The 27658-nt window shown below is 44.1% G+C and overlaps 1 protein-coding gene across 1 annotated transcript; it reads left to right on the top strand.

Annotated features, from left to right (window-relative positions):
- Window positions 1–182: 182 nt before the first annotated feature.
- On the top strand, window positions 183–26304 carry LOC122551829 (gap junction gamma-1 protein-like). Its single transcript, XM_043694324.2, has 3 exons — window positions 183–368; window positions 20821–21978; window positions 24601–26304. The coding sequence occupies exons 2-3, from the start codon at window positions 20853–20855 to the stop codon at window positions 24612–24614; spliced, it is 1140 nt and encodes a 379-aa protein (XP_043550259.2). The 5' UTR covers window positions 183–368; window positions 20821–20852; the 3' UTR covers window positions 24615–26304.
- Window positions 26305–27658: the final 1354 nt, after the last annotated feature.

Here is a 27658-nt window from a genome sequence, read left to right on the forward strand (position 1 = left end):
TCTTAAAAACTGTTAGTCATCAGCCGAGGCTGGGAGGTTTGGAAATGGAATCTGTTTTGATGCATGAGCAGACAAGTTTGTAAAATATTCAGCAAATATGAATTCAGACTTGACATGTTAATGATTTCCTGTTTTGAAATGGAATTTTTTTGCTCTTCATTTACAGGGGATAATGTATTGCTCGAGGGGTGGGCATTAACTGTTATATAGTCAGGAGTCTTTTAATTCAGCTCAATCCTGTTGGGTGTCATGCAGCAGTGAACAGTTTTTGTGAATTTTAAGCTTTTTTGTTTTTGCTTGCATCATAAGGAAGAGGCTGGAGTTTTTCAAGAAGCTGGAGAAAAGACATTTATTGATCAAGTTTTTAGGTAAGTTGAATAATCAACGTGCTCTGTCAAAGGTCTTTCTCCTTAAACTAGGATAATTTGCTGATTGTAAAGAAGTAGTCAGTCAAGAGACTCTGGCTAGTTAACTTTCCTTCACAACTTTCTCTTAGCTTTCTGAAAAAAAACACACACAATCCAAGAAAATTGAATGCAAAAATAAGGAAGTCTTAGTCAACCTGGTTTGGTTTTAGTGAGAGGATAGTGTTCTTTTCTTTTTCCTATTTATTCATGGGATGTGGTGTCTTTGGCTAGGCCAGCATTTATTGCCCATCCCTAATTGCCCAGAGGGCAGTTAAGAGTCAAATACATCCTGGAGAGGGTGCAAAGACCTTTGTTAGAATGAGACGAGGGTCTTCAACTGTGTGTAAGGACTGGAGAAGGTGGGATTGTTCATTTTGGGCAGGGAAGGTTGAGAAGACCCTGAACAGGAGAATCTGGACTCATGGGGAGTTTGACAGGACAGGGTTTCCTCTGGTGATTGGGCAGTTAACCAGAGGTTCTGGGCTTTAAAGTAATTGGTAATTGGAGCAGAGGAAAATGAGACTCGGGTTCACTCAGAAGGTTGTTAAGACCCTGAACGTATGATCTGATAGAGTGCTGGAGGCAGCTTGCAGAGGTACTTTGAAAAAACAATTGGATATGCACTGGAACACATTAACCAACAGGTGAATGTGATTTTCCACTATGTGGCAAAAACTGAGGGGTTGGACAGATTGGATGTGATTGCTAAAGAGCTGTCATAGGCATAATGGAATGAATGGCCTCTGTCTGGGCTAAAAGTAAAATTAGAGCTTAAAAATGTGTTGCTGGAAAAGCGCAGCAGGTCAGGCAGCATCCAAGGAGCAGGAGAATTGACGTTTCGGGCACAAGCCCTCTCCTGTTCCTTGGATGCTGCCTGACCTGCTGCGCTTTTCCAGCAACACATTTTTAAGCTCTGATCTCCAGCATCTGCAGTCCTCACTTTCTCCTAAAAGCAAAATTATACAACTTTACTGTCTCCCATCTGCAGCTGTTGCTTTGTTTGGCTGTGCATACCTGAGTTGGCATGGCCAAGATTAGGAAATTGCTCGCCTGGGGCACATTCAACTCTGTGTTTGCTTCTTTCAATCTGTGGTTGCTCTCACAGTGTTGCTGTTACAACTTGCCTGCATTCTTATTCAGTGTTGCAAAATCACCTGGCACCTTCTGCTTGGCCTCGGTTCATTTTGAGACATGGGTTTCCTAAGTCCAGATTTGAAGAGGATATACTGAGTACTGTTCAGATTCACGAGAACATAACCGACCCGGTTCAATGATAGGACACCTGTCCCTTTTAACATAGAAACATAGAAGATAGGGGCAGGAGGAGGCTATTTGACCCCTCGAGCCTGCTTTGCCATTCAATATGATCATAGTTGAATATCGAGCTCAATACTTAATATCGCCCACCCCCATATCTCTTGATCCATCTCACCATAAGAGCTATATCTTTCTCCTTCTTGACAACACATTATGTTTTGCCCTCAACCATTTTGTGCAAGTGAATTCCACAGGCTCACCACTCTGCGTGAAAAAAATTATTTTAGTATTCATTTGTGAGATGTAGGTGTCGCTGGCTGTCAAGCATTTATTTTTGGTCTTAGTTGCCCTTGACAAGATGGTGGTGAACTGCTGCAGTTCACATCCTATGAGTTGACCCACAATGCTATTTGGGAGGGAATTCCAGGGTTTTGAACCAGTGACATTGAAGAACAAAGAACAATACAGCACGGGAACAACCCCTTCGGCCTTACAAGACTGTGTACACACATTTTACCCTTCTATATTAAAACTGTCTTCACTTGCAGGATTCGTATTTCTCTGTTCTCTTTCTATTCATGTATTTGTCCAGGTGTTTCTTGATATATTGATATAGTTCCAAGTTTTTTTAAATTCATTTATATGATGTGGCGACTCTGGCTAGACCAGCATTTATTGCCCATAGGTTAGTTAAGAGTTAACCACATTGCTGTGAGTCTGGAATCACATGTAGGCCAGGTGACAGACCAAGTAAGATGGCAGATTCCTCAAGAACATTAGTGGACTGGATAAGTTTTTCCAATAATCGATAATGGCTTCATGAACACCAGACCGTTAGTTCAAGATTCTTTTTATTAAATTCAAACTCCACCATCTGCCATGGTAGGATTTGAACTGGGATCCCCAGAACATTAGTTAAATTTCTGGATTAACAATCTAGCGACAATACTACTAGGCCATTGCCTCCATCTACTTGGAGGGGAACTTTCAGGTGGCACTGTGCCCATCGTATCTGCTGTCCTTGTCCTTCTAGATGGAAGTGGGCGTGGGTTTGGAAAGTTCTGCCTGAAGATCTTTGGTGAATTTCTGCAATGCATCTTGTGGCTAGTATACTTTGTTGCTACTGAGTGTCAGTGGTGGAGGAAGTGAATATTTGTGGATGTGGTGCCAATCGAGTGGGCTGCTTTGTCCTGGATGGTGTCAAGATTCTTCTTTGTTGGAGCCACACCAATCCAGGCAAGTGGGGACTATTCCATAACACTCCTTTGTCTTGTAAATGGTTTTGGGAAGTCAGAAGGTGAGTTATCTGTTTTTGTAGCCATTGTGTTTATGTGGTGAGTCCAGTTCAGTTTCTGGTCAACGGTAATCCCAAGGAAGTTGAAAGTGAGTGATTCAGTGATCAGAACACCAAGGGGCAGTAGTTAGATTCCTGATGAAGGGCTTTGGGCCAAAATGTCGATTCTCCTGCTCCTCGGATGCTGCCTGACCTGCTGTGCTTTTCCATCACCACACTTCAACTCTAATCTCCAGCATCTGCCATCCTCACTTTCACCTAGTGGTTAGATTGTGTTTTATTGGTGATGGTAATGGCCTAGCTTTTGTTTGGCACGAATGTTACCTGTCACTTGTCAGTTCAAACCCTGATATTGCGCAGGTCTTGTTGCATTTGAAAATGGACTGCTTCAGTATCCAAGATAGACGCCCACATTAAGGGTGGTACAGTGACTCAGTGGTTAGCACTGCTGTCTCACAGTGTCAGGGACCCAGATTTGATTCCAACCTTGGGTGACTGTCTGTGTGGAGTTTCCTCCAGGTGCTCTGGTTTCCTTCCACAGTCCAAAGATGTGCAGGTCAGATGAATTAGATGAAACTGAGGACTACAGATGCTGGAGATTAGAGTCAAGCTTAGAGTGGTGCTGGAGATGCACAGCAGGTCAGGCAGCATCCAAAGAGCAGGAAAATCGATGTTTCAGGCAGGAGTCCTTCATCAGGAATGAGGTTAGGTGAGTTGGCCAAGCTAAATTGCCCATAGTGTTCAGGGATGTGTAGGTTAGGTGCATTAGTCAGGGGAAAAGTAGAGTAATAGGGGAATGGGTCTAGGTGGATTACTCTTCGAAGAGTTGGTGTGAACTTGTTGGGCTAAATGGCCTGCTTCCACAGTGTAGGGATTCTAATTCTAAGTTCTAGACGAGCAGGAGGCTGGAAGAACACAGCAAGCCAGACAGCATCAGGAGGTGGAGATGTTGATGTTTCAGGTGTAGCCCTTCTTCAGGGTGGTGAAGTGGGGATAGGTGAAGACAGGCAGAGGGTAGCTTTGACAAAGGGTCAGTTAGACTCGAAACGTCAGCTCTTTTCTCTCCTTACGGATGCTGCCAGACCTGCTGAGATTTTCCAGCATTTTCTCTTTTGGTTTCAGATTCCAGCATCCGCAGTAATTTGCTTTTATAGAGGGTATGACCTGGTTGATCAGTGGGAGGAATAAATCGGCAGGTGACTGGGAGGAGTGGAAGGGAGTTGGGGAGGGGAAGGGAAGGGAGTTTATTTGAAATTGGAGAACTCAATGTTGAGTCCTCCAGGCTGTAGGCTGCTCAGGCAGAAGATGAGGTTTTGTTCCTCCAACTTGCGGTTTGGTTCATTGTGGCATTGGAGGAGGCCAAGGATGGTCATGTCAGAAAGTGAGTGGGAAGGGAAATTAAAATGGACAGTTAATAGGAGGTCCGTCAACCCCTGCAGCCCTGGCTGAGATGTTTGGTGGACTATGCTGTAAGTTTATGTTCGGTCTCCCCGATGTAGAGAAGACCGCATCGGGAGCACCTGATGTAGCAAACTAAGTTGGAAGAGAGGCAGGTAAACCTCTGAGGAGCCATGAATGTTGCTGAAATTTGCACAAGTCATCAACAAACAGCCCCATTTCTGACATTATGATCGAGGGAAAGTCATTTATGACACAGCTGAAGATGTTTGGGCTTAGGACACTATCCTGAGGAACGTCTGCAGAAAGGTCCTGGAGCCACAATGACTGACCTCCAACAACCATGACCATCTTTCTATGTGCCATCTATGACTCCAGCCAATAGAGAGTTTGTCCACTCAGGCTCCTTGCTGCTATACTCAGTCGGAAACAGCTTTGATGTGAATTTCTCTTCATCTCAGTCCTAAAAGGTTTACCCCTTATCCTTGAGCTATAACCTCTGGTTCTGGATTTCTGCAGCATTAGGAACATCCTTGCCAGAATCATGCGGTCACACAGAATGGAAACAGACCTTTTGGCTGAACGTATCCATGCCAAACAGGTTTCCTAAACTGAATCGGTCCCATTTGCCCGCATTTGGCCCATTTCCCTTTAAATCTTTCTCCCCAGAGGCCGGTATCCCATCACCAAGTCACCCTTTATTTACACATTGAGAGGCTTTGACATCAATCTAGCTCTTTAAAAGCCAGCTCCCAGCGTGAAAAGAATATCAGTCACTCCTGTTCTTATTGGTCAGCAAGGGCTCCCTGATTAACAACTCCAAACAGGAAAGTATATTTTATGGTATCCACCTGACTGACCTTGTTAAAATCACCACATCCTTGCCCCTCTGAGTCTGAGCTCATAGGCTAATTCTTTTTATTGTACCTCCACCTAGAACATTTGAACATCAGGTTCTTCCAACTCTGTCTGTGATACAGGTGACATGTAACGCAAATTAGATTAGATTAGATTCCCTACAATGTGGAAACAGGGTCTTCGGCCCAACCAGTCCATACCGACCCTCCGAAGAGTAACCCACCCAGACTCATTTCCCTCTGACTAATCCACCTAACACTATGGGCAATTTAGCGTGGCCAATTCACCTGACCTGCACATCTTTGGACTGTGGGAGGAAACCGGAGCACCCGGAGGAAACCCATGCAGACACGGGGAGAATGCAAACTCCACACAGACAGTCGCCCGAGGCTGGAATCGAACCTGCGACCCTGGTGCTGTCAGGCAGCAGTGCTAACTACTCAGAAACTGTGCCGCCCCTCCTTTGCATCTTGGAAGACATTCATTCTCTTTTTGAGGTGGCAAAGGCATAGAGGCAGCATCACCCATCTCAGATTCTGAGGAAACTTCAATTCTTGATGGAGAGATAGAACTCATGGGTTCCAGAACAATTCCAGAACAAAAGCTGTTGAGGAGTGCCCCCACTCAGTTTGTGAATTTGCACCTTTCATATGGTCCACATGCTTATTTGAGACCGTTGCATTACTTGAACTTTATACGTTACTGGACCTGACCTTGCGCTAACCATGCCTCTCACTCAGGCAGGGCCATTCTCGTGGCTCCTATACCAAATTTTTGTTCCTGTCTCTCTCACTTAGTGGAGTCATGACCGCCATTTGCATTCCTGATGCCGTTTCACCCTCTCCACCAGGTTGGGAAGCTCAGATTTAACCTGACGCAGAGTCTTCTCCCCAGTAGCAGAGTTCTCCCTGTCATTACATGAGGGGTGGTCTTACAGTCCAATAGGAACCAGGACAGTTTGGGGTGTAGGGAAACCATAGGTTGTTTCTTTAAACTTTCCTTTGAGGTTTGTGCCACACTTTCTGCACGATCACTGGATGATAGATAGTATGGAGCTATCCTTATATGACAAATACTATTCAACATTAGAATGTACTCAAATTCACTGCAGTAAACAATGGCCTGTTATCTGTGACCAACACTTCTGGGATCTGTGTATTGCTAAAGAAGTGTGCAGTTTTTCTATCGTTGTCTCTGTGTTTGATGAACTCTATGCATGTCCAGCCACTTTGAGTGGGCGTCCACAATGACTAAGAACATAGACTCATAGAGTCATAGAGATGTCCAGCATGGAAACAGATCCTTCAGTCCAACCCATCCATGCCAACCAGATATCCCAACCCAATCTAGTCCCACCTGCTAGCACCTGGCCCATATCCCTCCAAACCCTTCCTATTCATATATCCATCCAAATGCCTCTTAAATGTTGCAATTGTACCAGCCTCTACTACATCCTTTGGCAGCTCATTCCATACATGTACCACCCTCTGTGTGAAAAAGTTGCCCCTTAGGTCTCTTTTATATCTTTTCCCTCTCACCCTAGACCTATGCTTCTGGACTCCCTCACCCCAGGGAATATACTTTGTCTATTTATCTTAACCATGACCCTCATAATTTTGTAAACCTCTATAAGGTCACCCCTCAGTCTCCGCGCTCCAGGGAAAACAGCCCCAGCCTGTTCAGCCTCTCCTTACAGCTCAAATCCTCCAACCCTGGCAACATCTTTGTAAATCTTTTCTGAAACCTTTCAAGTTTTACAACATCTTTCCAATAGGAAGGAGACCAGAATTGCACGTAATATTCCAACAGTGGCCTAACCAATGTCCTATACAGCCGCAACATGACCTCCCAACTCCTGTACTCAATACTCTGACCAATAAAGGAAAGCATACCAAACGCCTTCTTCACTATCCTATCTACCTGTGACTCCACTTTCAAGGAGCTATGAACCTGCACTCCAAGGTCTCTGTTCAGCAACACTCCCTGGGACCTTACCATGAAGTGTATAAATCCTGCTAAGATTTGCTTTCCCAAAAGTTTTGGCAAATAGAATTAAGGAGAATCCAGAAAGTGTTTTTACAAATACATTAAGGACTAAAGGGTAATGAGGGAGAGAATAAGGCCCCTGAAAGATCAGTAAGGCGGCCTTTGTGTGGAGCCGCAGAAAATGGGGGAGATACTAAATGAATATTTTGCATCAGTATTTACTGTGGAAAAGGATATGGAAGATATAGACTGGAGGGAAATAGATGGTGACATCTTGTAAAATGTCCAGATTACAGAGGAGGAAGTGCTGGATGTCTTGAAATGCATAAAGGTGGATAAATCTCCATGACCTGATCAGGTGGACCCTAGAACTCTGTGGGAAGCTAGAGAAGTCATTGCTAGGGTGGTACGGGTATCCCCCGCACCAATCAACCACACCGCCCTGTAGCCCAACATTTCAACTCCCCCTCCCACTCTACCGAGGACATGCAGGTCCTGGGCCTCCTTCACCGCCGCTCCCTCACCACCAGATGCCTGGAGGAAGAATGCCTCATCTTCTGCCTCGGAACACTTCAACCCCAGGGCATCAATGTGGACTTCAACAGTTTCCTCATTTCCTCTTCCCCCACCTCACCCCAGTTCCAAACTTCCAGCTCAGCACAGTCCCCATGACTTGTCCTACCTACCTATCTTCTTTTCCACCTATCCACTCCACCCTCCTCCCTGACCTATCATCTTCATCCCCTCCCCCACTCACCTATTATACTCTATGCTACTCTCTCCCCCCCCCCCCACCCAACCCCCCTCACTTATCTCTCCACGCTTCAGGCTTTCTGCCTTTATTCCTGATGAAGGGCTTTTGCCCGAAACGTCGATTTTACTGCTCCTCGGATGCTGCCTGAACTGCTGTGCTCTTCCAGCACCACTAATCCAGAATCTGGTTTCCAGCATCATTGTTTTTACCTGGTACGGGTATGGAATGAGCTGCCAGAGGAAGTGGTGGAGGCTGGTACAATTGCAACATTTAAGAGGCATTTGGATGGATATATGAATAGGAAGGGTTTGGAGGGATATGGGCCAGGTGCTGGAAAGTGGGACTAGATTGGGTTGGGATATCTGGTCAGCATGAACAGGTTGGACCAGACGGTCTGTTTCCATGCTGTACATCTCTATGGCTCTATCTCATGTCCCCTTTTTGCCCTCCTCATTTCCCTCTTAAGTATACTCCTACTGCCTTTATACTCTTCTAAGGATTCACTCGATCTATCCTGTCTATACCTTACATATGCTTCCTTCTTTTTCTTAACCAAACCCTCAATTTCTTTAATCATCCAGCATTCCCTATACCTACCAGCCTTTCCTTTCCCCCTAACAGGAATATACTGCCTCTGGACTCACGTAATCTCATTTCTGAAGGCTTCCCATTTTCCAGCCGTCCCATTACTTCCAAACATTTGGCCCGAATCAGCTTTTGAAAGTTCTTGCCTAATACGCTGTTGTGTGATTTTTAACCTTACCCCAATACTTTATGGGGAGGCATTGCATGTCAACATAAAATCTTGCTTGGGATCATAGTGTGCCAACATCTTGGAGGGTGATAGCTGTTTCTTCACTTCCCTGAAAACTATGGTTTGGCTATGCAATCATTTCCAACGCTGACCTTCATTTAAGAGTTGATGCAAAGGTGCCAGGGTGGAGGCCAGGTTATGTATAAACTTTCCATAATAATTCAGCAGCCAAAGGAAAGCCCTAACTCCAATACAAATGTGGGAGCCAGGGGACTAATCACATTCCCTTCCAACAGGTGTAAGCCAGGAAGGCAGATTACTACCTAAATGGAATCAGGAAGGCAGATTACTACCTAAATGGAATCAATTTCGGTAAAGGGGCAGTACAAAGAGATCTGGGTGTTCTTGTACACCAGTCAATGAAGGTAAGCATGCAGGTACAGCAGGTAGTGAAGAAGGCTAATAGCATGCTGGCCTTCGTAACAAGAGGGATTGAGTATAGAAGCAAAGAGGTTCTTCTGCAGCTGTACAGGGCCCTGGTGAGACCACACCTGGAGTATTGTGTGCAGTTCTGGTCTTCAAATTTGAGGAAAGACATTCTGGCTATTGAGGGAGTGCAGCGTAGGTTCACGAGGCCAATTCCTGGAATGGCGGGACTACCTTACGCTGAAAGACTGGAGCGACTGGGCTTGTATACCCTTGAGTTTAGAAGACTGAGAGGGGATCTGATGGAGACATATAAGATTATTATTGGATTGGACACTGTGGAGGCAGGAAACATGTTTCCGCTGATGGGTGAGTGCCGAACCAGAGGACACAGTTTAAAAATACGGGGTAGACCATTTAGGACAGAGATGAGGAGAAATTTCTTCACCTAGAGAGTGGTGGCTGTGTGGAATGCTCTGCCCCAGAGGGCAGTGGAGGCCCAGTCTCTGGATTAATTTAAGAAAGAGTTGGATAGAGCTCTCAAAGATAATGGAATCAAGGGTTATGGAGATAAGGCAGGAGCAGGATACTGATGAAGGATGATCAGCCACGATCATATTGAATGGTGGTGCAGGCTCGAAGGGCAGAATGGCCTACTCCTGCACCTATTGTCTATTGTTGACTCTGTAGTCCAAGTAGATCAGTTGGGGTGTCTGGAACACATATTTCTCCTGCCTAGGAGAAATGTCTAAGGATGATCTCCAAGTTCTATAAGTGCTCCTTATGGATATTACCTGTTCTTTGCATGTCATCTGGATGAATAGTGACTTGTGATAGACCTTTTAAAACGTTCTCAATCATCTCCTGAAAAATTGCACTGGCTGATGATACCCCAAATGGCAGTCTCGTATATTGGAACAAACCCTTATGGGTATTAATTGTAGCATATGTCTGCGAATCCTCATTTAATCACAAGTGTGCATGACTTATGTCCATCTTTGTGAAGGACAGCGTGATGATGCTGTCACTTTAAAAAGGTTACTTTGTCCTGGATTTTCTTGAAGAGAGGTTGTAAAGGCAGAGGTGTTGAAATGTCTACTGAAGCTGATCTAAGTCAATAATTTAAGAGGCCTTTAGGTTTTTTAAAATCAGTTGTGACAGGGGTATGGCCAGTTCTCCCAGATCAGGCTTTCTAGTTTTTTCTTCAGTTGTAGCAGTTGGAAGCTGTTTGAGTCCCAGAAGGGTTACAAGCTTCAGTAAATGATCTGAACTGTGGCTTTCTCTGAAATCTCTCGATGTAGTTCCCTCCTGGAGTGGGAAACTGCACATTAAAAATCCATGTCTGAATTTACCTTTTCACAATGGGTTTGTTTATGGGATATTACTATATTGAAAGAGTTAATTTGTAATGGATACTGTATCTATTATTTGGTTAAGGTCTTCTAAATTCCTCTTTCTTTTGTTTGTATTTTAACAATAATGTCTAAATAAATTGTGCTTTGTTTAATGTCAAGTGGTTTGACTCATTGCATCACATCTAGAACAAGCACTTCATATCTACCTTTAAAATAAAACTTTAGGGTCTCGCTTAACTTCTTAAACTATTGTGAGAGGATCTGGTCTGGTCGACAACAGACAGCCCCCCCTGTCAGCTTTGCACATAAATCCTCTACGTGAGGGATTTAAAAAAAAATTATTTGAGTATTTATTCAGCTGTGAAAAGTAGTTTACTGTTTATTTAAAATCCTCACAAAGACAGGTTTGTACAGGGCAGTTCTCCAAATGTGTCTTGCACAGCTGTAACACCATATCTCAACACTTGTACTCAATTTCTGCATCTAACCTGTCTAGTCCTGTCAGAATTTTATAGGTTTCTATGCAATTCCCCTTCATTTTTCTAAACTCTCGTGAATATAATCCTAACCGACTCAATTTCTCCTCATATGTCAGTCCTGCCATCCCTGGAAAGAATTAGTTTAAACTTTGCTGCACTCCCTCAATTGGAGTTGTAGTGGATAGCGAAGAGGGTTACCTCAGATTACAACAGGATCTTGACCAGATAGACCAATGGGCTGAGAAGTGGCAGATGGAGTTTAATTCAGATAAATGCGAGGTGCTGCATTTTGGGAAAGCAAATCTTAGCAGGACTTATACACTTAATGGTAAGGTCCTAGGGAGTGTTGCTGAACAAAGAGACCTTGGAGTGCAGGTTCATAGCTCCTTGAAAGTGCAGATAGATAGGATAGTGAAGAAAGCATTTGATATGCTTTCCTTTATCGGTCGGAGTATTGAGTGCAAGAGTTAGGAGGTCATGTTGCGGCTGTACAGGACATCATATCCCAACACTTGGGACATTGGTTAGGCCACTGTTGGAATATTGCGTGCACTTCTGGTCTCCTTCCTATCGGAAAGATGTTGTGAAACTAGAAAGGGTTCAGAAAAGATTTACAAGGATGTTGTCAGGGTTGGAGGGTTTGAGCTATAGGGAGAGGCTGAACAGGCTGGGGCTGTTTTCCCTGGAGCGCGGAGGCTGAGGGGTGACCTTATAGAGGTTTACAAAATTATGAGGGTCATGATTAGGTGAAATAGACAAAGTATTTTCCCTGGGGTGGGGGAGTCCAGAAGTAGAGGGCATAGGTTTGGGATAAGAGGGAAAAGATATAAAAGAGACCTAAGGGGCAACTTTTTCACATAGAGGGTGGTACGTGTATGGAATGAGCTGCCAGAGGAAGTGGTGGAGGCTGGTACAATTGCAACATTTAAGAGGCATTTGGATGGGTATATGAATAAGAAGGGTTTGGAGGGATATGGGCCAGGTGCTGGTAGGTGGAACTAGATTGGTTCGGGATATTTGGTCGGTGTTACGGGTTGGACCAAAGGGTTTGTTTCCATGCTGTACATCTCTATGACTCTGTAGCAATAACCATCCTCCCTCAGATAAGAGACCAAAAACTGCACACAATATTCCAGATCCACTTTAGCAGCAAAAATAGGAAGCAGTTTATTATTTGAATGATTGTGAATTGAGAGAGGGGAATGTTCAACGAAGCCTCAGTATCTGTTGCTGAAAATAAGCATGTAGGTGTAGCAGGCAGTAAAGAAGGGAAATTGTATGTTGGCCTTCACAGCGAGAAGATTTGCAGCAAGCCATTCTTGTTCCTGTACTCAAATCTCATGTGAAGGCCAACATTCAATTTCCCTTCTTTACTGCCTGCTGCACCTACATGCTTACTTTCAGCAACAGATACTGAGGCCTCATTGAACATTCCCCTCTCTCAATTCACAATCATTCAAATAATAAACTGCTTCCTATTTTTGCTGCCAAAGTGGATAACCTCACAGTTATCCATATTATACTTCATCTGCCATCGATTGCCCACTCAGTCAGCCTGTCCAAATCACAGTGCAACATCTCTGCATCCTCGTCACAGCTCACCTTTCCACTCAGCCTTGTGCCATCTGCAAATTTTGAGATATTACCCTTATTAGATTACTTACAGTGTGGAAACAGGCCCTTCGGCCCAACAAGTCCACACCGACCCGCCGAAGCGAAACCCACCCATACCCCGACATTTACCCCTTACCTAACACTACTGGCAATTTAGCATGGCCAATTCACCTGACCTGCACATCTTTGGACTGTGGGAGGAAACCGGAGCACCCGGAGGAAACCCACGCAGACACGGGGAGAATGTGCAAACTCCACACAGTCAGTCGCCTGAGTCGGGAATTGAACCCGGGTCTCAGGCGCTGTGAGGCAGCAGTGCTAACCACTGTGCCACCGTGCCGCCCACTAAGTTATTATCTAAGTTATTAACATACATTGTGAATAGCTGTGGTCCCAGTATCTTCCCCGCTAGTCACTACCTGGTATTCAGAAAAAGACCAGAAGACACAGGAGCAGAAATTAAGCAATTTGGCCCATCAAGTCTGCTCCGCCATTCAATTATGGCTGATAAGTTTCTTAACCCTATTCTCCTGCTTTCTCCCCATAACCTCACAGTTATCCACAGTATACTTCATCTGCCATCGATTGCCCACTCAGTCAGCCTGTCCAAATCACAGTGGGCGGCACGGTGACACAGTGGTTAGCACTGCTGCCTCACAGCGCCAGAGACCCGGGTTCAATTCCCGCCTCAGGCGACTGACTGTGTGGAGTTTGCACGTTCTCCCCGTGTCTGCGTGGGTTTCCTCCGGGTGCTCCGGTTTCCTCCCACAGTCCAAAGATGTGCAGGGTCAGGTGAATTGGCCATACTAAATTTCCCGTAGTGTTAGGTAAGGGGTAAATTTAGGGATATGGATGGGTTGCGCTTCGGCGGGTCGGTGTGGACTTGTTGGGCCGAAGGGCCTGTTTCCACACTGCAATCTAATCTAATCCAATCTAATCTAATCTAAATAACCCTTAATCCGCTTGACAATCAAGAACCTATCTATTTCTGTCTTAAATATACTCAATGACCTGGCCTCCACAGTCTCCTGTGGCAATGAATTCCATAGATTCACCACTCTCTGGCTGCAGATTCTCCTTATCTCCATTCTAATGGGTCTTCCCTTTACTCTAAGGCTGTGCCTTTGGGCCCTAGACTGCCCTACCAATGGAAGCATCTTCCCAAAGCCCACTCTGTCCAGGCCATTCAGATTTCTGTAAGTTTCAATTAGATCCCACTCATCCTTTGAAACTCCATTGAGTATAGACCCAGACTCCTTAAATATTCCTCACATGGTAAGCCTTTCATTCTGGGATCATTCTTGTGAACATCCTCTGGGCCCAGTACAAGGCCAATACATCCTTCCTGAATTATGAGGCTCAAAATTGCTCACAATGCTCCAAATGTGGTCCGACCAGAGCTTTATAAAACCTTAGAGGTACATCCCTGCTTTTATATTCTAGTCCTCTCGAAATAAATGCCAACATTGTATTTGCCTTCCTAACTATTGACTCAACCTGCAAGTTTAGCTTAAGAGAATTCTGGACTAAAACTACCAAGTCCCCTTCCACTTCAGATTTCTGAATTTTCTCCCCATTTAGAAAATAGTCCATGCCTCTATTCTTCCTACTTCACAAATTTTCACATTGTATTCCATCTGCTACTTCTTTGCCCACTCTCCTAATCCGTCTAAATCTTTCTGCAGCCTACCCGCCTCCTCCTGTCCCTCTACCTATCTTTGTATCATCTGCAAACCTAGCCAGAATGCTGTTAGTTCCTTCATCTAGATCGTTAGTGTATAAAGTGAAAAGTTGCCTTCCCCACATTGACACTTGTGGAACGTCACTAGTCACCGGCTGCCATCCTGAGAAGGACCCTTTTATCCCCACTCTCTGCTTTCTGCCAGACGGCCAATCTTCTATCCATGCTGGTACCTTGCATCTAACACCATGGACCCTTATCTTACTCAGCAGCCTCTTGTGTGGTACCTTGTCAAAAGTCTTCTGGAAATCCAAGTAGATAGCATCCATTGGCTCTCCTTGGTCTAACTTGCTTGTTACCTCCTCAAAGAATTAAAAGATACATTTATTCCTACTCTTTGTTTCTGTTTGGTAATCAATTTTCTATCCATCTCAATACACTACCCCAATCCCGTGTGCTTTAATTTTACACATTGATCTCGATGTCGAGCTTTGTCAAAAGTTTAGGGTGTAGGTTTGCTCGCTGAGCTGTAGGTTTGATATCCAGACGTTTCATTACCTGGCTAGGTAACATCATCAGTAGCGACCTCCAAGTGAAGCAAAGCTGTTGTCTCCTGCTTTCTATTTATATGTTTGTCCTGGATGGGGTTCCTGGGGTTTGTGGTGATGTCATTTCCTGTTCATTTTCTGAGGGGTTGATAGATGGTATCTAGATCTATGTGTTTGTTTATGGCGTTGTGGTTGGAGTGCCAGGCCTCTAGGAATTCTCTGGCATGTCTTTGCTTAGCCTGTCCCAGGATAGATGTGTTGCCCCAGTTGAAATGGTGTTTTTTTTCATCCGTGTGTAGGGCTACGAGGGAGAGGGGGTTGTGTCTTTTTGTGGCTCACTGGTGTTCGTGTATCCTGGTGGCTAACTTTCTTCCTGTTTGTCCTACTAGTGTTTGTGGCAGTCCTTGCATGGAATTTTGTAGATGTAGTTGGTTTTGTCCATGGGTTGTACTGGGTCTTTTAAGTTTGTTAGTTTTTGCTTGAGAGTGTTGGTGGGTTTGTGTGCTACTAGGATTTCGAGGGGTCTTACTAGTCTGGCTGTCATTTCTGAAACTTCTTTGATGTATGGTAAGGTGGCTAGGGTTTCTGGCTGTGTTTGGTCTGCTTGTTGTGGTTTGTTCTTGAGGAATCTGTGGACTGTATTTTTTGAGTATCCGTTCTTCTTGAATACGTTGTATAGGGACAACACATCTATCCTGGGACAGGCTAAGCAAAGCCATGCCAGAGAATTCCTAGAGGCCTGGCACTCCAACCACAACGCCATAAACAAACACATAGATCTAGATATCATCTATCAACCCCTCAGAAAATGAACAGGAAATTACATCATCACAAACCCCAGGAACCCCATCCAGGACAAACATATAAATAGAAAGCAGGAGACAACAGCTTTGCTTCACTTGAAGGTCGCCACTGATGATGTTACCTAGCCAGGTAATGAAACGTCTGGATATCAAACCTACAGCTCAGCGAGCAAACCTACACCCTAAACCTCAACCTGAGCTACAAACCTTCACAAACCTTGCAAAAATTTGTCAAAAGTCTTCTAAAAAAACAAATAAGTCATACCCATTGCCCTGATTTACTCTACGTGGTACTTCCTTGAAGAAATCTACCAGATTTGTGAAGCATAATTTCCCTTTTGTAAATCCTTACTGATTGTGCTGTTCTCCACAATTGTAGATGATGGACTCTAATATCTTGCTCTCTACCGCCGTTAGACTCAGTGGTCCATGATTGCCTACTTTTTCTCTTACCTCCATTCTTAAATAATGGAGTTACATTAACTAGCCTCCAATCTGTAGAAACTGTTCCAGAGTCTAAAGAATCTTGAATGATGACCACCAATGCATTCACTATTACTATGGTCACTTCCTTAAGCAAATTGAGATATGGATTACCAGGCCTTGGAAATTTATCAGCTTTCAATTCCATCAATTTCTTCAATTACTAATACAGATTTACTTCATTCCTCCTTCTCACTAAGCCCTGTGATTCCCATTATTTCTGGCGCGTTATTTGTGTTCTTCTTTACAAAGACAGAGATAAAGATTGAATTTAGTTTGTCAGCCATTTCTTTGCTCACAGTTATAAACTCCCCCATTTCTGATCATAAGCGAACTACATTAAGGGCTGCCCATTGTGTGATTAAGGTGCAATCACAGGAAATCTATAAATTGACTAATTGTTTCGTGATTGCTGTTAGCGAGGGCACATGGAATGCTGCAATTTAAAAACAGGTTGCTTTTTCCTCCAACCCACAAGGATCTCATTTTATACATCTCAATCATGTACCACTGCAGTCACCGCTGTTCCAAGGAAAACAATCCCAGTCTGTCCAATCTCTCTTCTTGAGGGAAATTCTGTCACCCAGGTAACATCCTGATAAATCTCCTCTGCACCCTCCCTCTTCTGTGAAATCAGTGGCCAGGGATGGACACTGAAGGTGTCAGAGTAATCAGGACAAGGAACATTGGGAATGTTCCAAAAGACGTGCTTGAGGAACCAAGGAAGAAGCAGCAACGTGGGGTTGTTTGGGGTCGAGGGGCCCAAACCAGTTCAACAAATGCTTACGAGGGGAGAAAGATTTAAAAAGGACATGTGGGACAAAGTTTTCACACACAGAATGACTAGTATGTGGAATGGACTGCCAGAGAAAGTGGTGAATGCAGATACACTGATTAAAAGACATTTGGATAATTACATGAAGAGGAGAGGTTTGGAGGGATATGGGCCAGGCGCAGGTGGGCCTAGTTAAGTTTGGGAACATGGTTGGTGTGGACTAGTTGGACTGAAGGGTCTGTTTCCATGTTGTATGACTCTGTGACCTACATTATATTTAAATAACAATGACGAGCTGAAGCGAATAAAGAAATTATTAACTGTACTAAGTGGTAAGGTTTATTGGATTACTAATGTTTAAATTGGTCTTGTAAGTGGTAGTGAGAAGAGAAATTATGATAATTTATTAACTTATTAAGGAAAATAATTACTCAATTAAAGCACAATAGAGGTGATTCGGCAGATGAGGTGTTGTGACTACAGAATGTGAGGTACCTGATTACCCCTGTGATCCAGGCCAAATGTGCCTGGTTTGAGTCTCTGTGACTCCAGAATCTTTGATTTAAAGTTTATGAGCTGGAGGCTAAGGTGCAGCTACTGAGATATGTGAGGGAAGGGGAAAGTTACCACAACACTTTGGTGATATATCTCTTACATTAGGGTCTTCTGATTTGGTCAATAGTCAGGGATAGGAGGATGCGACTACGAGTGAGGCAGATAGAAGGGGAAAAAACTCAGTCTTGTTCCAGGCCTACCCGGGTCACCTCCCACAACTGCTTTATCGGTACATCGGTGAATATTTCGGTGCGGCTTCATGCTCTCGCCCTAACCTGGAAAAATTCATAAACTTTGCTTCCAGTTTCCACCCTTCCATCACCTTCACCTGGTCCATCTTCGACACTTGCCTTCCTTTCCTTGACCTTTCTGCCTCCATTTCCGGCAATAGTCTATCCACTAATATCCATTACAAACCCACTAACTCCCACAGCTATCTGGACTACAGCTCTTCTCACCCTACATCCCGTGAGACTCTATTCCTTTCTCTCAGCTTCTTCGCCTCCGCCACATTTGTTCCAATGAGGCCACTTTCCAAAGTGGTGCTCTTAATATGTGCTCCTTCTTCTCCAACCATGGCTTCCCACCTACAGTTGTTGACAGGGCTCTCGATAGCGTGCGGTCCATCTCCCGCACCACGACCCTCACCCCCTCCCTCCCTTCCCAGAACAAAGATAGGGTCCGTCTTGTTCTCACCTTTCACCCCACCAGCCTTCACATGCAAAGAATAATCCTCCACCATTTTTGCCAACTTCAACACAACGCCACCACTAAACACATCTTCCCTTCCCTCCCCCTGTCTGCATTCCACAAAGATCATTCCCTCCAGGACAACCTAGTCCACTCCTCCATCACACTTAACACCTCTCCCATCACACACGGCACCTTCCCATGCAATCGCAGAAGGTGCAACCTCTACCCCTTTACCTCTTCCATGCTCACCATCCAAAGGCCCCGGACACTCATTTCAGATTAAGCAGCGTTTCACTTGTACCTCTTTCAATTTGGTCTATTGCATTCGTTGCTCCCGATGTGGTCTCCTCTATATCGGAGAGACAAAACACCGGCTGGGTGATCACTTCGCTGAGCACATTCGGTCTGTACGCAATCAGGTCCCGGACCTTCCTGTGGCTTACCACTTCAACACACAATCCTGCTCCCATGCCCACATGTCTATCCTTGGCCTGCTGCAATGTTCCAGTGAAGCTCAACGCAAACTGGAGGAACAGCATCTCATCTTCCGACTAGGCCCGTTACAGCCTGCCGGTCTCAACACTGAATTCAACAACTTCAGATGATTATCCCATCTCGACCCCTCTGTTTTCATTCTGCTCCATAATTTTATTTTATTTATTTTATTTATCCTTTTTTAAATTTTTTTTTCACTGTTCTGTACCTCTTATTTCTTGATTGTCCCTCTTTCTCTCGCTCCCCACTCTCTCATCACCTTTTTCCTCTCCTCATCCCCTTTGTTATCCTTTTCCCCTGTTTTCCATTTTGCCTCTGCTTCACCCATCCCCCACATATTTTGTCACATAGCACTGGCTTCAGCCTTGGTCATTCACAGCTCCTAATCTCTCTATAATCTCTCTATGCACTGTCATTATCACCTCTTTATTGCTACTTTTGCTTCTGCAGCCATGACTCACCTTCTCTCAGCCTAGTATAAACGCCTCCCTATTTCTCCCTTTTTTTAGCTTTGACATAGAGTCAGTTAGACTCGAAACGTCAGCTCTTTTCTCTCCTTACAGATGCTGCCAGACCTGCTGAGATTTTCCAGCATTTTCTCTTTTGGTTTCAGATTCCAGCATCCGCCATAATTTGCTTTTATTTCAGCCTTTGCTATGGTCACAGAGGAATGAAGTACTTGAAACTTATCTGGACGTAAGTGGTGGTTGCAGAAGGGTTTGGATGATTGAGCAAGGTACCATGGTACAGGGAATCATTCAAAGGGGGTGGGGGGATTGATAGTGTTAATGGGAGTGTAATAATAATAGGAGACAGAATAGTCAGGGGATTGACACAATTCTCTGCAGCTACAAGGGAGAGTTCAGTCCTGGGCTGGAGAGCTCATTGCAATAAGGAAAAGGAAAGGGAATGAAGTATAAAAGTAGGGAGGTTTTGATTATACTATTCAAGGTACTAGTTAGATCACAGCAAGAATAGTGTGAACAGCAGTCCAGAGAAGTTCTCTGGGCTGAAACAAGATATGGAGAAACTGTCTAATGAGGAGAGGTTAAGTAGGTTGGGTCTGTACTCATTGTAATATAGAAGAATGAGAGGTGACCTTATTGGAACATACAAGATTCTTAGAGGAGTTGACAGTGTAGATGTGGAGAGGTTGTTTCCCCTTGGTGGAAAGTCTAGGACCAGACAGCATCATCTCAGAATAAGGGGTGACCCATTTAAGACAGATATTTGGAGGAATTTCTTTTTCAGTGGGTTGTGAATCTGTAGAATTCTTCACCAAAGAGTACTGTCAAGGCTAGATCATTAAATATTCAAGGCTGAGATAGACAGATGTTTAATTGGTAAGGGAATGAAGAGTTAAGGGAAAAAGCAGGAAAGTGGTGTTGAGGATATTTGTATCAGCCATGATCTCATTGAATGTAGACTCAATGGGCTCAATGACCTATTTCTGTTCCAATTATTTATGGTCAGTTGTTGTGGTCCATGTAGGCACCAATAATGGGGATGGGACTCTGACGTCGGTTCTCTTAACGGAGTACGAGTAGCTTGGGACTAAAAGCAAAACTTTAAATATAATAATCTCTGTATTAGTGCCTCAGCCATAACAAAATTGTCATTGGGTAACTAAGATGAGAAAGTTAAATGCTTGACTCAAAGATTGGTGTGGGAGAAATGGATTCTGGCCCATGGGCAGTGCTATCAGTACTGGGGAAAGTACAGCTGTACCATTGCAATGGTATTAATCTGAATCATGCTGGGATCAGTGTTCTGTTGAGTTATATATTCTATTGAACTACCTAGGAGTTTAGTGAAGGATTTAAACTAAATATTGAGGTAATGGATCCAGGGGAAGATATAATAAATTGAATAGGGAAAGCAAGTCAAGACACCATGGTATCAGAAGGGTTAACAATGGACAGAGAATGACAGGAACAGACCTTCATAGAATTAAAATGAAAAATGTACTAATCACTACATGAAGGGCTAACTTCTGGTAATATATAACTGTTAACATGTTAAACAAGGGTATTCAGAATATGATGTCAAGGAAGGTAAAGAGGGTTAGAATAAAGATGTGCCATTATTTAATTAACTGTTGGCTGAACAAGCTCAAAGGGCTGAGTAGCGTCCTCCTGATCTGCGTTCGGGTTCAGATGGAGCTGACTAGAGGCTTGATACTTGTTTTCTGTTGCTTTCTTCTAGTGTGGTTGTGCTGAAGGCCTCACTCTTCCAAGATGAGCTGGGCTTTCCTGACGAGGCTCCTTGAGGAGATCCAGAACCACTCCACGTTTGTTGGCAAAGTCTGGCTGATGGTCCTCATTGTTTTCCGCATTGTTTTGTTGGCAGTTGGTGGTGAACCTATCTACCATGATGAACAAAGCAAGTTCATGTGTAACACTCAGCAACCTGGTTGTGAGAACGTTTGCTACAATTCCTTTGCACCCCTTTCCCACATCCGGTTCTGGGTCTTCCAGATCATCATGATCACAGTGCCATCCGTTATATACCTGGGCTATGCCATACACCGGATAGCCCGGATAGAGGGTGCCCAACAGCCAAAACCCAAGAGAAAGATGCCCATTGTGCATCGGGGAGCTGCTCGGGATTACGAGGAGGCAGAAGGTGATGATGAGGAAGACCCCATGGTCTGCGAGGAGATTGAGCATGAACCTGAGACTGAGGCTGACAAGAAAGCTCCTGAGAAGAAGCCACATGATGGCAGGAGGCGTATCAAGGAAGATGGGCTCATGAAGATGTATGTTTTCCAGCTCCTGATGAGAACTCTGTTTGAAATTGGTTTCTTGGCTGCCCAGTATTTTCTATATGGGTTTGAAGTGCTTCCTGGCTTTGTGTGCAGTACGATTCCTTGTCCGTACACCGTTGACTGTTTTGTGTCACGTCCCACAGAGAAAACCATCTTCCTGTTGGTCATGTATGTGGTCAGTGGTCTCTGCTTAGTGCTCAACTTTGCTGAGCTCTTCCACCTTGGCCTTGGCGGCATCAGGGATGGCTTGAGGGGCAGGCGGCTGGCCTCCCAGCTCTATTACTCCTCCAGGGGTGCCCCCTATGCCCCTCCGGGCTACCACTCTGTGCTTCACAAGGACAAGATCAAGCTGGGCAATGGGAACATGCCATACCACGACAACTTTGGTGCCCTAGCACCAGAGAGTTTTGAGATGTCTGAGATGGTTCACCGACACCTAAAGCTTGCTCAGGAACAACTGAACATGGCGTACCAAGCAACAGGAGAGCTCCCTCCACAACCGAGGAGGGGCATCCTTGAGTCAAACTGTCCGACTGCTGAACAGAACCGACTGAAATTTGGTCAGGAAGGTGAAAAATCATGTCCTGAAAAAGCAGGTAAAATGGGTAATCATTAGTAACTTATAGAGGGCAGGCACGGCTCAGTGGATAACATTCTGACTTAGGAGATTGTGGTTCAAAATGGAAGAGTGTTGGAGACATGAAACAACAACAGAGATTGCTAGGGAAAACTCAGCAGGTCAGTGAGCATCTGTGGAGAGAAAGCAGACTTAATGTTTCACTTCTGGTGTCCGTTCTTCAAAAGTGCCCTCTTTTAAGATACTATACAAAGACCCTGACGATTCTCTTAAATGCACGTAAAAGAACATGCGTCTTTGCTTTGTAATAGGATAGGGTTTTTTCCCCACAGTCTAAAGATCAATATTTATCCATATAATAATATCACGGTAGACATGAGCCCAAATGTTCTAATCTGTTTGGAGTCCCTCTTTCTGACCCAGATCAAATCTTTGTTTTAATTCATTCATGTGATTGTCGGTGTCACTGGCTGTGCCAATACTTTTTGCTCATCCCTAATTGCCCAGAATCACATATTATTATGGGTCTGGAATCACATGTAGGCAAGACCAGCTAAGGATGGAAGATTTCCTTCTCTAAAGGATATTAATGAACCATATAGCTTTCAGGTTAAAATTTAATCACTAGAATTCTGCCAAAGTGGTATTTGAGCCAAATTTCCTAGAATATCAACCTGGAGGCGTCTGGATTATTAGCTTAGTGATACAGGGAAGGCAATGGCCTTGTAGTTTTTATTGCTGGACTATTAATCCAGAGAGGAGAAAGTGAGGTCTGCAGATGCTTGAGATCAGAGATGGAAATGTGTTGCTGGAAAAGCGCAGCAGGTCAGGCAGCATCTAGGGAACAGGAGAATCGACGTTTCGGGCATTAGCCCTTCTTCAGGAATGGCTAATGAAGAAGGGCTAATGCCCGAAACGTCGATTCTCCTGTTCCCTAGATGCTGCCTGACCTGCTGCGCTTTTCCAGCAACACATTTCCATTATTAATCCAGAGACTCTGGTAATGTTCTGCAGACATGGGCTCAAATCCTGCCATGACAGGTGGTGGATTTGAATTCAATAAGTAATTGGAATTAAGAGTCTAATAATGACTATGAAACTATTGTTGATTGTCAGTGAAAAACCAATCTAGTTCACTAATGTCCTTTAGAGAAGCAAACTGTCATTCTTACCGAGTTGGGCCGACATTTGACTTCAAACCCACAACAACGTGGTTGACACTTAACTTCCTTCTGGGCAATTAGAGATGGGTAATAAATGCTGGCCCAGCCAGTGACATCCACAATCTATGAATGAATTTTTAAGAATTACCATATGCCACCATATGACAACACTGACTACACCTGAAAGGTACATCATTGAATTTAAAGCACTTTGTAAAGTTCTTTATACACATGAACATATGAATTAGGAACAAGACTAGGCCATTCAGTCCCTTGAACCTGCTTCATCATTAAATGGCTGACCTGATTTCTGGCTCAACACCACCTTCATATCTGTCCCCAAAATGTTTCACTCTGTAGTTAATAAACAAACCATTCCGTTTAGCCTTGCAAATATTGAAGGACCCCGCCTCCACTCCTCGCTGAGGAAGAAAATCCCAAGTGAAATCCTTCAGTAAATGGAAATTGTTTGCTTGTCGTTACCTGGTCTGGCCTACATGTGACTCCAGATCTACATCAATGTGGGTGACTCTTAAGTACCACCTGGGCAATTAGGGATGGGCAATAAATGCTGGCCTAGCCAGTAATGTCTCCTTCCTATGAATGAATTAAAAACAAAAGGACAATGATATGAAGGGTTTCTAATGTCATTAATAGCTTGGGTTTGAAAGCTCCCCTCATATCTGCAGTGGTCTTCACAGATGATAAAAATCTTCGAGGAAAAAGTGAGGACTGCAGATGCTGGAGATCAGAGCTGAAAATGTGTTGCTGGAAAAGGGCTTATGCCCGAAATGTCGATTCTCCTGTTCCTTGGATGCTGCCAGACCTGCTGCGCTTTTCCAGCAACACATTTTCAGCTCTTCACAGATGATGCCAAATGTAGAAAGGCTGTGTGGGAATGGGGAGAAAAAAAAATTAAGCATGATCTTGGAAAGGACATTTGAATATGTCTCACAGATATTCATGTGATCCCAAGACAAGTTACAGCCAATGAGGTGCTTGAGAAGCGTACCTACTGTTTTAATGTCAAGAAGAGTGGTGATGTGGGAGCAGATGTGCACAGCAAGCTTTCAAAGCGATTAAATATTGGGCATGCAGCACCACTGACACCTTTGATCTTCTGTAAAGGCATGATGGGCAAAATTGCCTCTCTGATATTGCCCAGCAGGCTTGAGGATTTAAATATTCCCCTCCTCCTGTGTAGCAGCTTTGTAGGGCTGAATAGCCCCCAGACTTGTATAAACAGCTAACAGACTTCCTTGATCATGCATAACAGTTTTAGGGTTTGAATTACCTCCTCCAGTTCTAGTGTAAAATACAGGAGAGGCTGGATGGCCTTCTTCTGTCTTTATGTAAGAGGCTCGAGCAATTTATGGACTCCCTTTATTGTTTCTTTCTAATCTCACTGATCATTTGGGTAATTCACTTGATCCCTCGCCAGCCCATTGGGTAATCATTTCTTCTGTTATCTTCCATAGGTCTGCGAGGGTGATGCTGATGGGATGGGCTCTTCGACCTTGAGATTCAAAGAGAGTCGATGCTTGAAGCAACAAAGAGATCTTAACTGGAAAGACTCACATTTCATTCTCAATCTTTCAGCTTTAACATCACCAACTTGCAAAAGCAAAACTACTGGAAAGAACTGGGTTGGGAGGGGACACTGGATTTCGGGCTGGGTGTGAAGGCAGGGCAACGGGGATCAGGGTGAAGTTTAGACAAACTTGACAAGTGCTGAGAATTTTAAGTCCAGTAATTGTTGGATTGACTGTAGGGTCCAAGACATATCTTGTAGTGTTTGAGGCACTGAGACCCAGGTTTCATAATTGAAACGGAGGCCCCTTGCCTGGGGACTGAAGATGGAGCTGAGGGGCTGACCCTCTCCTTAAACAGGTATAATCTAATAGAACTGGTTCAGCCAGATAGATCATAGCTTTTCCTTTTCATTATTTCATTATTGATCATTCAGTTTGTTTCTCTGGTCTTGGGTTAGTTAAATTCTTCATGAAATCTTTACTTGTGGTTGGGTTTAGGTAAATATTAACAAAAAATTAATCTGTATAGTGATAGGACAATTAATGACAAATTGTTTTGTTTAGTCATAGAACATACAAGAATCATGTTACTTTGAGTGAGAGCAACAATGAACAGAGTTAATTTTGTTGATGATCTTATTTCTTACACTTTGGTGCTTTTGATACACTGTTTTGCTTCATTTGTGACTATTTCACTGGTTTGGGCCTACTGGGCCTTCTCCAGCAGGTTGCCATGCTTACCAGGTTGTTTTTGGGTGTGTGTGCGTTTCCTCTTTCTTTCTCTGTCAACTTAAACATTTGTTATTATTCTTCACGTGATTTATGTATGTATTTTTTAAAAACTATCATTCATTGTAAGTTTGGGTTTTTTGAGTTTGTAACCGGTGGGTTTTCTATATATCTGAAGTTAATAATTAACTTGTCAGTATTTCTATAGCCATGGTGATTTTCTTTAAAACAGTTTTGAGGTTTAGCTTTAGAATTATTAGGTAGTTTTTGCATGTTGGTAGGGTTTACGACCAAACAAAATAAACAAGCTCCAGTCTAGAAGATCCAAGAGAGGATTTTTTAAGCTTAAGGGAAATACCCATAGAATGGGAATATTTTTCCCTAGTTTTGAGTCATCCTGTGAAACCCTTTACTAAAGGTGGCTGTATAAAGAAAGTCCTTGAGAAGGATATAGTGCAACCATATTATCTTAAGAGGAAAGCATTAGAGATAATCCCAGTTCAAAAAGTTGGGATAAAACTTTTAAGAGGTTACTTGAAGCTGAGTGTTTAAACTCAGGTACATAATAGCTCCAGGAAGCAATGTATCTGCAGTTCCAGTCTTTAAATTGAAGTCATCAAGGGACTTAATTGCACTCAAGTGTTAGATTCAGGAATTATGGTCAGAGTACTATGTGAGTAATGCTTTTAGGTAAGATACACAGTGTGTTTTTTTAACACTGTAAGAGTAGTGTGCTTTGGATACTACAAAAAAGCTGTTGTTTATCTTTTCAATATATAAAGGAGTGCTTTGGAATTAATGGGATTATACTTTTGCTATTTGTTTAAAAACCTTTGAATTTGTATTATAGATAGTTTACTTTATTTGATTTTATCCTCATTTCTTTTGATAATAAACATTTGGTTTATTGTTAAAATAAAATCTGCAGCATTGTCAGATTATATTTCATGGGATAGAACATATTATTAAAACCAGAACAAATCAAAATATGGTCTAACAACCCAGGGTAAAACTGCTGCCTCACAGCACCAGGGACCAGGGTTCGATTCCAGCTTTGGGTGACCGTCTGTGTGGAGTTTGCATAGTTTCCCTGTGTCTGCATGGGTTTCCATTGTGTGCTGTAGTTCCCTCCCACAGTTCAAAGACGTGCCGGTTAGGTGGATTGGTCCCAAGGGATCCTTCCATATCCATCACAAATTCACCTGCACCTCCACACACATCATTTACTGCATCCGCTGCACCCGATGTGGCCTCCTATACATTGGGGAGACAGGCCGCCTACTTGCGGAACGTTTCAGAGAACACCTCTGGGACACCCACACCAACCAACCCAACCGCCCGTGGCTGAACACTTTAACTCCCCCTCCCACTCCACCAAGGACATGCAGGTCCTTGGCCTCCTCCATCGCCAGACCATGGCAACATGACGCCTGGAGGAAGGGGGACTCATCTTCCGCTTAGGAACCCTCCAACCACAAGGGATGAATGCAGATTTCTCTACCTTCCTCAATTCCCCTCCTCCCACCTTTTCTCAGTCCCAACCCTCGGACTCAGCACCGCCTTCTTGACCTGCAATCTTCTTCCCGACCTCTCCATCCCCAACCCCCCTCCGGCCTATCACCCTCACCTTAACCTCCTTCCACCTATCGCATTCCCAACGCCCCTCCCCCAAGTCCCTCCTCCCTACCTTTTATCATAGCCTGCTTGGCACACCCTCCTCATTCCTGAAGAAGGGCTTATGCCTGAAACATCGATTCTCCTGCTCCTTTGATGCTGCCTCACCTGCTGTGCTTTTCCAGCAACACATTTTTCAGCTCTGATCTCCAGCATCTGCAGTCCTCACTTTCTCCATGTTAAATTACCCATAGTGCCCAGGAAAGTGCAGGTTATGGGGATTACTCATGGTACTGCAAGGTTATAGGGATAGGGTGGGTGGGGGTTGCAGGGTCAGGATGGGATGCTCTACGGTAGGAGAAAGTGAGGTCTGCAGATGCTGGAGATCAGAGCTGAAAATGTGTTGCTGGAAGAGCGCAGCAGGTCAGGCAGCATCCAGGGAACAGGAGAATCGACGTTTCGGGCATAAGCCGTTCTTCAGGAATGAGGAAAGTTTGTCCAGCAGGCTAAGATAAAAGGTAGGGAGGAGGGACTTGGGGGAGGGGCGTCGGAAATGTGATAGGTGGAAAGAGGTCAAGGTGAGGGTGATAGGTCAGACTGGGGTGGGGGCGGAGAGGTCAGGAAGAAGATTGCAGGTTAGGAAGGCGGTGCTGAATTCGAT

This window comes from Chiloscyllium plagiosum, unplaced genomic scaffold, assembly GCF_037043375.1.
Source record: "Chiloscyllium plagiosum isolate Xiang-an unplaced genomic scaffold, Cpla_swu_hap1 HiC_scaffold_7, whole genome shotgun sequence".
NCBI classification, from domain to species: Eukaryota; Metazoa; Chordata; class Chondrichthyes; order Orectolobiformes; family Hemiscylliidae; genus Chiloscyllium; species Chiloscyllium plagiosum.